This window comes from Papio anubis, chromosome 4 (assembly GCF_008728515.1).
Source record: "Papio anubis isolate 15944 chromosome 4, Panubis1.0, whole genome shotgun sequence".
Classification (NCBI taxonomy): domain Eukaryota; kingdom Metazoa; phylum Chordata; class Mammalia; order Primates; family Cercopithecidae; genus Papio; species Papio anubis.
The window spans coordinates 44,904,473-44,918,527 of NC_044979.1; the positions used below are offsets into that span (position 1 = coordinate 44,904,473).

At 35.2% G+C, this 14,055-nt stretch overlaps 1 protein-coding gene across 1 annotated transcript in view; it reads left to right on the top strand.

Moving 5' to 3' along the window:
• The first annotated feature begins 9,468 nt into the window (after positions 1 to 9,468).
• The window catches only part of PPP1R3A (protein phosphatase 1 regulatory subunit 3A), a 40,161-nt gene continuing 35,574 nt past the window's right edge, over positions 9,469 to 14,055 (top strand). Inside the window, exon 1 of the mRNA XM_003896500.5 lies at positions 9,469 to 10,318. Within this exon, the coding sequence (XP_003896549.1) occupies positions 9,483 to 10,318 (836 nt within the window). The 5' untranslated portion in view covers positions 9,469 to 9,482. The remainder of the gene's footprint in view (positions 10,319 to 14,055) is intronic.

Here is a 14,055-nt window from a genome sequence, read left to right on the forward strand (position 1 = left end):
AAATCAGAGATGATACAAACAAACAGAAAAACATTCCATGCTAAAGGACAGGAAGAATCAATATTGTAAAAATGTCTGTACTGCCCAAAACAATTTACAGATTCAGTGATATTTCTATCAACCTACCAATTACATTATTCACAGAATGAGAAAAAAACTATTTTAAAATTCATGTGCAAACAAAACAAAGCTCAAATAACCAAGGAAATCCTAAGTGAAAAGAACAAAGCTGAAGGCACCATGCTACCTGAAACTCTAGTATAGGGTCAAACTCTAGTATAGGGTTACAGTGACCAAAACAGCACGGTACTGGTACAAAAACAGACACATACACCAATGGAACAGAAGAGAGAAGCCAGAAATAAGGCTGTACACCTACAACCATCTGATATTTGACAAAGCAGACAAAACGAGCAATGGGAAAAGGACTATCTACTCAATAAATGGTGCTGGCTAGCCATATGTGGAAGTTTGAAACTGGACCCCCTTCCTTACACCATATAAAACAATTAACTCAAGATGGATTAAAGACTTAAATATAAAACCCTAAACTATAAAAACCATGGAAGACAACCTGGGAAATACCATTCTGAACATAGAAACACTCTGTACATTTGTTTAAGTTCCTTATAGATGCTGAATGTTAGATCTTTCTCAGATGCATAGTTTGCAAATATTTTCTCCCATTCTGTAGGTTACTCTGTTGACAGTTTCTTTTGCTGTGCAGAAGCTCTTGTTTAATTAGGTTCGATCTGTCAATTGTTGCTTTTGTTGCAATTACTTTTGGTGTCCACTCTGGACAAAGATTTCATGACAAAGACACCAAAAGTAATTGCAACAAAAGCAACAGTTGACAAATAGGATCCAATTAAAGTAAAGAGCTTCTGTATAGCAAAAGAAACTATAACAGAGTAAACAGACAATCTACAGAATGGGAGAAAATATTTTCAAACTATGCATCTGACAAAGGTCTAATAAAGAACTTAAACAAATGTACAGAATAAAAGCAAACAACCCCATTAAAAAGTGGGCAAAGGACCTGAACAGACACTTTTCAAAAGAAGACATAACATGTGGCCAAGAAGAATATGAACAAAAGCTTAATGTCACTGATTGTTAGAGAAATAAATATCAAACCCACAATAAGACAGCATCTCACACCAGTCAGAATGACTATTATTAAAAAGCAAAAAATAAAAGATGCTGGCAAGGCTATGGAGCAAAGGAAATGCTTACACACTGTTGGTGGGAGTATAAATTAGTTCAACTATTGTGGAAAACAGTGTGGCAATTCCTCAAAGACCCAGAAACAGCAACACCATTCAACCCAGCAATACCATTACTGGGTACATACCCAAAGGAATATAAATTGTTCTATTACAATGATACATGCACACGTATGTTTATTGCGGCACTGTTCACAATAGCAAAGACATAGGATCAGCATAAGTGGCCATCAATGGTAGACTGGATAAAGAAAATGTGGTACATATACACGATGGAATACTATGTAGCCATAGGAGAGAATGAGATCATGTCCTTTGCAGGAACGTGGATAGAGCTGGAGGCCATTATCCTTAGCAAAGTAATTCAGGAACAGAAAACCAAATACTGCACGTACTCCCTTATAAGTGGGAGCTAAATGACGAGAACACATGGACACATAGAGGGGAACAGCACACACTGGGGCCTACCAGAGGGCAGGGTTTCGGAGGAGGGAGAAGATCAGGAAAAATAACTAGTGAGTGCTAGGCTTAATACCTGGGTGACTAAAATCTGTATAACAAATCCCTAGGACATGAGTTTACATGTATATATAACAAACCTGCACATGTACCCGTGAACTTAAGATAAATTAAAAGACATATGCATCCAAAACATGAGTCAAAATATACATTGTCTAAATGTAACTATTAGAAATAATAATTTTAAGTTTAAATTAAAATTAATCTTTTGATAATTCATATTAACATAAATAGAACTTTAAATTTTGCTTTTCCCCCTAATTGCACAAAGTAATGATTCTAGGCTATCTGTATCATACCAGGGGATATTTGACTCTGGTATGGACTCCTTGGTATTTCTTGGCTGATGCATCTAACTAGAGTGAAAGTGTGGGATAAACAAATTAGCAGAGAGTTTTCAATTAGCATGCAAGCACTTGAGTCCCTGCCACTGAATGGTTAACAAAATCAACAAAGTAAATAGTCACAAAAGTCATTATTTGCAGGTTTTGAAGTCCAGACTTCTTTGGAATAGTGATGGATGGTCCCTGGCTGCTAATAAAAAATTGTAAAAATCTGTCTATGATACAAGAGTCCAATTCTAACATAATAAAGAGGAGACTGTGGGCAGAACCCCTAAAGCCAAGTTTATGATTTCCCAATCAATAACTAAAGCTATTAATGCAAGGAAGTGAGATCCATAATGATGGAGAATTTCTGTTGTTCCCTCTCTCCATTAGATGCTAGGGTATTGAGAACAGATTCCATATTTTATAACTTACTTTGTAAACTTAGGATCTAACACAGTGCCTGACACAGAGTAGAAGTCAATGTATGTTTGCTTCACAATTAAATGACAACTTCCTTTTTTTAAAAAACAAAAATCTATTATACTTTAAGTTCTAAGGTACATGTGCACAACGTGTAGGTTTGTTACATATGTATACATGTGCCATGGTGGTGTGCCGCACCCATTAACTCGTCATTTACATTAGGTACATCTCCTAATGCTATCCCTCCCTACTTCCACCACCCCACGTCAGGCCCCGGTGTGTGATGTTCCCCTTCCTGTGTCTAAGTGTTCTCATTGTTCAGTTCCCACCTATGAGTGAGAACATGCAGTGTTTGGTTTTCTGTTCTTGCGATAGTTTGCGAAGATGGTTTCCAGCTGCATTCATGTCCCTACAAAGGACATGAACTCAACCTTTTTTATGGCTGCATAGTAGTCCATGGTGTATATGTGCCACATTTTCTTAATACAGTCTGTAAATGACAACTTTCACGATAAAAGGTTCATGTCTCTGCAGATTTCACAGTTTTGAAGAGATTTTCAGTAATATTCAGACATTTACACAAAGAACTTAAATGATTTCCAAGGTCACAGTTTCTTAACAATAAGCATGGCTCTAGAACTTAGGCCTACTTACTTCTAATACAGTGCGCTTAGCTATATTTTTAAATATGAAAATGCATATACTATGAACATAAATTTTATGGGTCAATTAAAAATTTCCTAAGATATTATTAGATGATATCTGCCTTTAAGCTTATGATATATTTTCCTTCTAGGGTTAATGCTGGAATCACACACACGTCAAGGAAGAATCCACTTGACCACTGAAATTTCAGTTTTCTTAAGTGCAAAATGAAGAGGTTATCTCTGATGTGTGCTTGCTAAACATCTTAGAGATCTAGATTTCTGACTATATATTTATGTCTTTATTTTGGTCAAAATTTAAAGCACATTATACAATCCATATAAAATAAGCCCTTGGTGCTTGAGTATTATACTAGTTTATCTTTCATAAATTAAGCTAAACAACCTGAATGCTGCCTTTGGTGGCTAAACTCTTCTGCTATAACATGATCAATTATCTATATTGAATCATTCAACTATTGAAGAAATAAATGACACAACCCTTTACAAATGTAGTGACCAGCCTGGGCAACATAGTGAGATCCCCATCTCTCCCAAAAAAAAAAAAAAAAAATAGCCGGGTGCGGTAGCATGTTCTTGTAGTCCCAGCTTCTAGGGAGGCTAAGACAGGAGAATTTCTTGAGCCCAGGATGTCGAGGCTGCAGTGAGCCATGGTCACACCACTGCACTCCAGCCTGGGCAACAGAACAAGACCATGTCTCAAAAAAGAAATTACCTATATCTTGCAAAGTTTCCATTCTGTTCTGACTTAACTGTGCATGCCCTATTGGTAGATATGAACATTTTCAAAGAAAACTTTTCAGTGACTGACATCTGAAGAACAAATCTGTGTCTCAAACTATGTTTGAAGTGATATCCTTTCACTAGTACTCTTTTAAAATAGTAAATATTAATTTTAGTTCTAAGAGATTACATAATTCATTTTTATAACTTAGATCAGTAATTCCCAAATAGAAATATAGCAGTGTCTCTGAGGGAGAGAGAGAACAGTATAAGATATTAAATTTATTAAAGGGGGCATAAGCTGGAAAAGGTTGAGAGAGCTTGTCACAAAGAAAAATTGTCTGGACACCCCTGGAGATCTTTCATCAAATGGAAAAAGGAAAGTTCACAAAAGTTAATTGATTTAAAAAAAAATAAATGAAATCTAGAAGAGATTAATTTTAATGACTATTTTCAAAGAATGATTAATTTGTTAATTATGAATTCTAAAACTAGAAGTTGGCATATGTATGGAATAATATGAACAATATTGGACTGAGGGCAAGAGAGAGCTGAGTTCAAGAGAGCTGAGTTCAAGTCAGCTCTCTGTCATTAGATAATGGAGTCCTTCATTATTCTGAATTTATATTTTCTTATGTGAATATGAAGGGACTAGCCTAGTTGATTGCTAAGTGACGTTAAAGCTCTACCCAATTCTTGCTTTTTTTTCTAAAAGCATTTTATAGCACCCCTCCCACACTAAAAATAGCACATAGTACATATGTAGAGGGATAATAGCTACAACCATTTTCATAACTAGAACTTAAGCCCCTGACTATGGCAGACAGACTAGGAGATCATGCCTTTCCTTTTCTTTTTTTTTTTTTTTTTTGAGACCTAGTCTCCATTCTGTCTTCAGGCTGGAGGGCAATGGCGCGATCTCAGCTCACTGCAACCTTCGCCTCCTGGGTTCAAGCTATTCTGCCTCAGCCTCCTGAGTAGCTGGGACTACAGGTGCATGCCACCATGCCCAGCTAATTTTTCTATTTTTAGTAGAGACAGGGTTTCACCATGTTGGCCAGGATGGTCTCAATCTCTTGACTTTGTGATCCGCCCGCCTTGGCTTCCCAAAGTGCTGGGATTATAGGCATGAGCCATTGCACCTGGCCGGAGAGCATGCATCTTAACCAAGTCTATATATCAGAATCACTTGTGAAGCAACATCCTCTTGGAAAAGCTTATTTGAACATCTCTCCTAGTGACTTTTGACATCTATCTCTGGTTTTAAAAACTCCAGTTCCAGTTTGGGAGGCCGAGACAGGTGGATCATGAGGTCAGGAGATCGAGACCAGCCTGGCTAACACGGTGAAACCCCGTCTCTACTAAAAATACAAAAAACTAGCCAGGCGAGGTGGCGGGCGCCTGTAGTCCCAGCTACTCAGGAGGCTGAGGCAGGAGAATGGCGTAAACCCGGGAGGCGGAGCTTACAGTGAGCTGAGATGCGGCCACTGCACTCCAGCCTGGGCGACAAAGCGAGACTCCGTCTCAAAAAAAAAAAAAACAACAAAAAAAAAAACAAAAAAAACCTCCAGTTTCAGACTATCTCTTGACAAAACGTTTCTTTAGGTTGCAAAAACCTATGCTAACATGGGAAACAAATGCAAAGTCATAATTAATTTCAAAATAGATAATTTCTTTCCTACCCATTTGTGAATAAACTCAATCTGTCTTATTTGTAATTCTCACCAGATCAGAGCTGACAGACCTTAGATATTTTACCTTTTTTTTCTTGAACCCGTGACAGTAGAAGATCGGGTAATAGAAACTCAGCTGGCATTGAGATGGAGTATGTATAAATAAAGAGGAACACACATATGTATTTTAAGTTATATATGTATATATGTTATATATAATAATATTTGCATATATTTCATATCTCGTATCTTCTGTTTGCTCCTCCAAATCCACTTGCCACCCTTTTCACCATTTTCCTCCCTGTTTTCTGCTGCAGGAGACTGACCTGAATGAACTATAATAGTTCCCATGCCCTCTGGCCAATAAGTAACTCTGGTAGGACATCATAAAAAAGGAGGAAAACGAATTCAGTTTATTTATGCTCCTGGATCACTGGCAAAGTCGTCTTCAACTGGCTGTGTCCCTTGACCAGGTCTCCAGTTGGTAAACTCTTTATGGCACTCTTTGCTTTCAAGTTCTGGTAAGTGTTCCTTTCCCTTATCCCTTGAGGGATGGTAAAAGCTCTGATGCAACTGACCCCAGTTTGTCACACTAGTTCTTGTGGCTTCTCTGCATTTACACTTTATAAATAGACCCTTGTAAATAAACCCTCCTGGAATTATCTTATTTGAGCATGCCATCTATTTCCTATTTGCTGGGTTCCTGACTGATACTGTTTTTTTGTTAATGGTGCCTTTGAGAATATTTGATTAATACCAAAAATTGTGGAATGCATGGAGACTTGAGCTTTAGTTTGTAACAACAACAACAACAACAACAACAAAGCAGAAAGAAAAAGCTGCAACTCTTCTAAAAACAGTATACCTTAGTGGCTGAAGAAGAGTGTGATAAATTGTGTTGAAATTGAGGTAGTAGTGGATATGAGAAAATGGGATGTTGGTCTAATCCGTGATATGGAAATAAAGCAAGGAAATGTGAATTTTAACTGAATGCAAACACCAAGTCACAAGGCTGAGGCTGTTAGTATTTCTTTTCATGCTCCAGAGACACTTGATCTGTAATATTGCATTCATCTGGGGGCAGCTCATTAACAGAAAAATATAGGCAAGCTGGAAGGAGTTCATAGAGGAGTAACAAAATGATAAAAAGCACTGGAGGATTGACATGTGAGAAGAGATTAAAAAGATGAAATCACTCTGCTTTAGCTAAGTGGTGACTAAGGGGGAACATGTCAACTGTCTACAATTATGTGAAGGTTATAAATTCCAAAAGAAAGGCAGTGATTACTACAAATTAAGGTAGTGCTCTGTGTAAAGAGACACATTAACAAGGGAAAAGTTTAGATCAAATAACAGGACCATTTTCTAATGTCTAGCTATATTATGTCTTATAAAGCTAAGTGTTACACACTATAGCCTTTGAAAAAGACAAAAATAAAACAAATTACAAATCATTTCTTAATGATATATATGTATTCTCTATAGCTAGATTACATACCTATCCATCTATCTATTGATATATCTTAGAAATCAGCCTTTTACAAACATATATCAGAATTAAAATAGTGACTTGTGCTATTACTATAGGTTTTGTAGTAGACACATTTAACAAGCATCTTGTTTAATTTTTAACATTACACTTTGACAACTAAGGCAACTGTGGATTAGAACATTTGAGTAATATTCAGAAGGTCATTCAACTAGTAAGCAGCAGAGCCAAGAAATGGACCCAGGGGTCTTCATTTCCACTCCTTTGCTAACTAAATCCTGGATAGTTAAAATATTTCAGTACATTATTATATCTTAAATTTTCATTATCCCATTATTTACATGGCTATATGAACTATTTTACTAATTTCCATAAAGCATTTTGTTACTGATTTCCTTGACTACATAGCAATATATTTTAGGTACCTTGAAATACAGCTACTTGTGGTCATCAAATCTGCAAGGCACAGACATTTCCACAGCCATTACCCATTCTTAAGCAATCCATGTGGTCACTACCCATTCTAGCTATGTGAATGAGATAAAGCTCAAATAATTTCATTTCTTTATCCTTCAAGACTCTATAGTCACTTATAATTTTAGAAAATAATTTCTCCATCCACTACTTATGCAATTCAAATTACCTAATAAGTTATACCACATTAATGAGGTTTTCATTTGAAAGAAATTATGCTATTGGGCTCTTTTCAAAAAGAAAACCTAGTCAGTCACCTTTCACACTTTATTTATTTTTTCAGTTTAATTAATAGATATTTGGAAAGAAAACCATGCTCACGTGTAACATTTCAAACAGTACAGCAGACTATTAAGTAAAATGAATAGAGCCCCCATTCCGCTGCCATCTGTAAGTTTTGTGGATAGAAGTAAATACTGCTAACATTGTCTTTTGTATCTTTCCAGGAATTTTCTATGCACATATCTGTACACATTTTTTTTCACTTAGCCATTTATCTTGCCTATCTTTCCATATTAGCACATAAAGTGCTACTTTATCCTTCTAAAACATTCTATTGTATGGGTGTAATGCTATTTATCCAATGCTCTTTTGAGAGGGACATTTAACAGATTTGTAGGGATTGTTAAACACACAATTCTGTTATGAACATAGATCTGTATTTATCTTTGTATATTTTCCTATGCTGATAGAGCAAATTTTTAGCTGGGGGCATTTCTGGGTCAAATCGTGTGCAGTTAAAATTTTTACAGTTTTTACAAAAATTATCATCCCCCAACTTGGGTTTTATGACATTAAAAAACTGTGACAGTTTAAGCAGGCTGTTCATACTTTAAAACTCATATCAAATTTCAAGGTGTGATGGTATCAACTTGTGCTTTGAGGGCATAAAATGGCCATTTGCAAAAGAACGTTTTATTCTACATAAATGTATAAGTCCTGGGTCAGGCTTACCTTAGCCCACTTATATTTGCAAATCAATAACACATATCTTGTCTGTATTTTCCCATGGCTTAATTAAAATGACTGTACTAACGTTCAAAATAATGAATTTGATTACTTCTTTGTTCTAGGTTTTTGCTTGGGCTATTTCTTCTACTTGGACAATCTACCTTGCTCTAACCTTGCATGTCTAAATTCCACCTACCCTTCATACTTTATTTAAAATGATACCTTCCCCATCTGAATCATGTTTCCTTCCTCAGAACCTTCAGCACCTTTATTTAACCCTTTTGTAATAAAAACTATACATTTATAAATCCCTGAAAATGATAGGTATCATTATTAGTAGGCTCTGGATCTCTCTAGTTCTAAAAATGTTCTTATCTTCCTCTGTTTGCACTTACCTGCTCCATGAATTAATTTAGTTCAAACTACATATTCAGTACTGTGATATTACTTTTATTTTATTTTTAAAAATCCACATTTCCATTTTTTTATGCAGAAAGATGTTTATCACAACAGTTTTTACAATGGCAAGAAGTGAAAGCAATCTCAATGTTTAAATATAAAGGAAAGTATACGTAAGTTTTACTGTATACATAGGATAAAGAAACTACATAAAAGGTTTTGATGGTGTGGAGAAACGCTTATGAAGGAAGTGGAAAAAATCAGGATACAATACTGCATATAATCTCAAGTATTTCCATTTTTAACATCAACTAATTAAAATAATATTTTTATCTTAAAGTTCCAGGATTTCCCATACAGCAGAACATGATTTATAAATACCTCTTTGGAACTTAGCTTATAAACAAATGCAACTTTAAAAACTGTGAGTTAAATCTGAAACATACTGGCAGGAGTAGCATGGATGCTATCATATTCAAGGCCTTTAGAGGCAGGCTAGCATAGTTTGCAGGCTAGCATAGTTGACACGCCATTGGACCTATTTATAGAGCTGACTTCTTTTTGCAATGTCAACTGTAACATTATACTTATTTTAAGCCTCAGTGTCTCAAATGTCAGCCTCTACTAGTGGAACAGTTCTCTCTTATTTGATATCAGAGAGCCCAATGGAGCCTTCTGAAGTACCTAGTCAGATTAGCAAAGATAATTTTTTAGAAGTTCCTAATTTATCTGACTCTCTTTGTGAAGATGAAGAAGTTACTTTCAAACCTGGTTTCTCCCCTCAACCGAGTAGACGAGGTTCTGATTCTTCTGAAGACATATACCTGGATACCCCATCTTCAGGTACTAGAAGAGTTTCATTTGCTGATTCCTTTGGATTCAATCTCGTGTCTGTTAAAGAATTTGATTGCTGGGAATTACCGAGTGCTTCAACCACTTTTGACTTAGGGACGGACATTTTCCACACAGAAGAATATGTTTTAGCCCCACTGTTTGACCTGCCTTCTTCAAAAGAAGATCTTATGCAACAACTCCAAGAACAGAAAGCAATACTGGAGTCAACTGAGTCTCTTCCTGGGTCTACAAGTATCAAGGGTATTATTCGAGTTTTGAATGTTTCTTTTGAGAAGTTAGTATATGTACGAATGTCTTTAGATGACTGGCAAACACATTATGACATTTTAGCAGAATATGTTCCTAATTCATGTGATGGTGAAACTGACCAGTTCTCCTTTAAGATTTCATTGGTTCCTCCTTATCAAAAAGATGGCAGTAAAGTTGAGTTTTGTATACGTTATGAAACTTCTGTTGGTACATTTTGGTCAAATAATAATGGCACAAATTATACATTCATTTGTCAAAAGAAAGAACAAGAGCCAGAGCCTGTAAAACCATGGAAAGAAGTTCCTAACAGACAAATAAAAGGCTGCTTAAAGGTAAAATCAAGGTGAGGATATATCTTACATACTTTATTCATAATCTTAATGTTTTTATGTTATTCTTTATTTCATGTGTTGTAAGAAAGTCACTCTTTAAAAATATACTGCTTGCTATGTAAAAAGCAATGGTGCCAGGGTTTAACAAGGTCAAAGCTATTCAAATGATAGCAGTGGGTTATCCTTTCTACAAATGTGAGAAAAAAAATATGGGAAGGGGAACATCACACACCAGGGCCTATTGTGGGGAGGTGGGAGCGGGGCGGGATGGCATTGGGAGTTATACCTGGTGTAAATGATGAGTTGAAGGGTGCTGATGAGTTGATGGGTGCAGCACACCAACATGACGCATGTATACATATGTAACAAACCTGCACATTGTGCACATGTACCCTAGAACTTAAAGTATAATAAAAAGATATGGCTATAACACAATAGGTTGGGAGAGAAGTGCACTGTGTATATTACTTGCCTAATGAGTTATAAATTATTCCTGTTCAAACCTTAAAATCTAGATTATTCACATACAAAATTATTTACTTTGATATTTAAAGTACATTTATTTTCAGTGGTTTTTAAATGTCTATGTTTTACTTTGAAACAGTTTTGATTAACATAAAACTATATTTCAATTTGTAAACTTCTCCCAAAAGCTGCAAATAACTTCTTAATAACGGTTTGAGTTATACAGGGATGTTTGAAGTGATACATGTTAATTTAAATTATAAAAGAAATGACCTTAATGATTAACAGAAAGACATAAGTACATGAGTCATATATGAGTTACACACACAATTTCATTAATTATAACCAAGGATAACATTATGGAACACAAATTAGTATAATTTAGTAAAAGTCAATGGAGCAGAACAAAAAAATGACCCAAATATAAATAGGGATATTCAGCTATATAGATTAGAGATTTGGGATGTGACCCCTCATTAGTAACCTTGCTCTCTTGTTAATGTGAAAAATAAGAAAAACCGGCATTCAGCTGTCTCGATAGTACATAGCTGGCTAATTTCTGTGACACTAGGTAAGTAGATAAAACGTTCATGAGAAGTGATACCCCTTCTTTCCTCAGTATCCCAGAGGGAAAGTCTACATTGCTCCAGCCACAGGCAAATGTTTGATCATCCTCTGAGTGCTCCATCCTAACCGTCCCTAAACCCAAGGATTTGGTAACTGTACCGGAAATAGTGTAATATAGGAAACAGGAAAGGGAACTGTATTTGGAATCAAGACACCCAGATTTAATTCTCTAAGGGGAATTTAATACAAGGCATAAGATATGATATTGGGAAATTTTTTAAAAAATTATGCTTTAAAGGATAAATAATAACTACTAAATGCATTGTTCCAATGTATTAATAAACTAAATGCAGTATAGGTGGAAGCAATTCAAACATACACTTTATGTTTATTTTCATTTTCCTTTAAAGTCATTTGAAATATTGACTTAATAAACTTTGTGAATTAGGCCAACTTTCTTGGTCTAAATTAAACTTTCTTTGATTTTGACTGATGCTGTTAGGAGAGACAGTTTAATAATCTCTACATAGGCTAAAATAATAATTTAGATGTTTATGAAATTACTCTAACACATTAGCTACACAAACAAAATAAGTTCAACATTATTTGGCAAACTAATTTATATGCATAAATATATACCTATTAAATACTTTAAAAATAAGCTAATCATCAGTGAATATCTGTTAAACACACTGCAACTTGCTGTATATGTTAGAGAAAACAAAATTTAGAAAAGGTGCAGCATTATTGTCTAAAAGCTCATAAAAGAGGCAGTGTTGAACATAGTGGATTTTTCTGCAATTTAAAGATGCAGTTTTAAGATTACAAGCAATACCTACTGAACTGTGGTTTGGCTAGGGGATTCCTTTGATTTCTTTGACAGGCCAAACTTGACTGATACCAAGACAAAGAGTCGCCAGCTGATAGGCCTCATCTTCTCCCTTGGGCGTGATGTTTTTGGAACTTTTCCTAGTTGAAGATACGTAGAAATATATGTGTCCACACATACATTTGTATTCAGAACAGTAATCACTGGATTCACAGCGGACACCATTCAAGTTTTAATATTGCTTTGGGGAAAAAACCTGAGAAGAACTAAACCACAAAATGGTCTGAAGGCCTGTAAAGTTTCCTAATGAGTTATAAAAATGGAAAAAATCTCTCTCCCTCAAAACCACAAATACATTTTCTGCACTTCTGTAACTTAAAAATGACCAACATAATTCAAACCACATTTTGAAAAAAGCATTTGCCTCTGGAGGAGGCTTTTTGTGCTGAGTTTCAGTCCAACATGAATTTTTACATCTGATTTATATACCACTCAAAATGGAGTGTATAAAGGAAATCCTGACAGATCCTTAGAGCAGCATGTGCCATAATAGAATATTTATACAGCTTTTCCATGATATAATTTATATGCAATGGGGTTTCAAATATTCCTAAAACTCATACAAGAGAGCATTATCAAATTTCTAAATGAATATTGCAGTTGGATTTTATTGTGAAGAGTTTGGTTAGAGAAAAATAGCACACCTTATTGGTGTTATTTTACAAAATGTGTACTTGGTTAAAATAAAAATGAACTAATACTTATTTGATCAAAAAATTATAGCTACTAAAATCTCCTCCTCTCTCCAAATAGTTAAAGAATCTAAATGGGTCATTTTTGAGCATTTCTACACTTCCTATGTAGCTTAATTTGGAGGTTATTTCTTTCAGAAAGTAAAAACAGAACATATATACATATAAGTATGATTTTTTTTCTTTATACCTGCAAATAGATTAGTAATAGTGTGTAATATCAGTTATAGTTAAAATGAAAATCAGGCTGCCCTAGTGTAGAGAATAACAGCTAACTTCAATTCTTCTTAATACAAAAGTTAATCTGCTATCAGGGTCCCTGAGATTGTATCTTCTCAAAGTGTCAATAATCCCTTCTAATAAGTATGGAATGAATGAATGTGGGAATACATTTAGGTAGGATTTCTGTTAAGTCAATCACCCACCCAGGCATTATGTTTTCTCTGTGGAGATTTTTCTCATGTTAGAGTTTGCAAATCTCCACATTGGTGTGGGTTGTCTATTTTCTTTTGATGCCTGATAGTCTATACACTTTGGACAGAAAGAAATATGTAGAGAGAGGGGGAGGTAGAGCTTGTAACTCATAGGCATGTGATTGAGAGTGACCCAAAGATATTTAATTGCACTGACAGGCATGCATCATGAGATACTTGTTAAGCATCACCACATATCCTAGCAAACTAAGCAGATTTCTGATATATCTGATGGGTTTTATTTTAAAATCAATGATAAAGATGACATTGATATAAATCACATTAAATGTACATAGACAAATGAGCTGAAATAGCATACAAAACAATATAACCTCAAAGTTAAGATTTTAGGCTTCAGAGTTGAAGATACCTGAGTTTGAGTCCAAGCTCTCCTGCATGCTAGCAATGTGAACTTGGGCAAGTTAAGCTTGTTTTTCTGATATGTTAATTGAGAATAACCATAACTCTATCTCATAGGGGTTGAGATTTTGGTGAAGTAATACATATAAACTTTTAGCACAGCGTCTGGCACATAATAAGTTATCAGTAAATGTTAACTGCTGTAAAAAGACAATGGTAACTTCATTTTTGGTTGTGTCTGAAAAACTGTAAGGCTCAAGCTGCACCAAAGTTTTTTTCCTCTTTCCTTTCAGGGCTTCTAA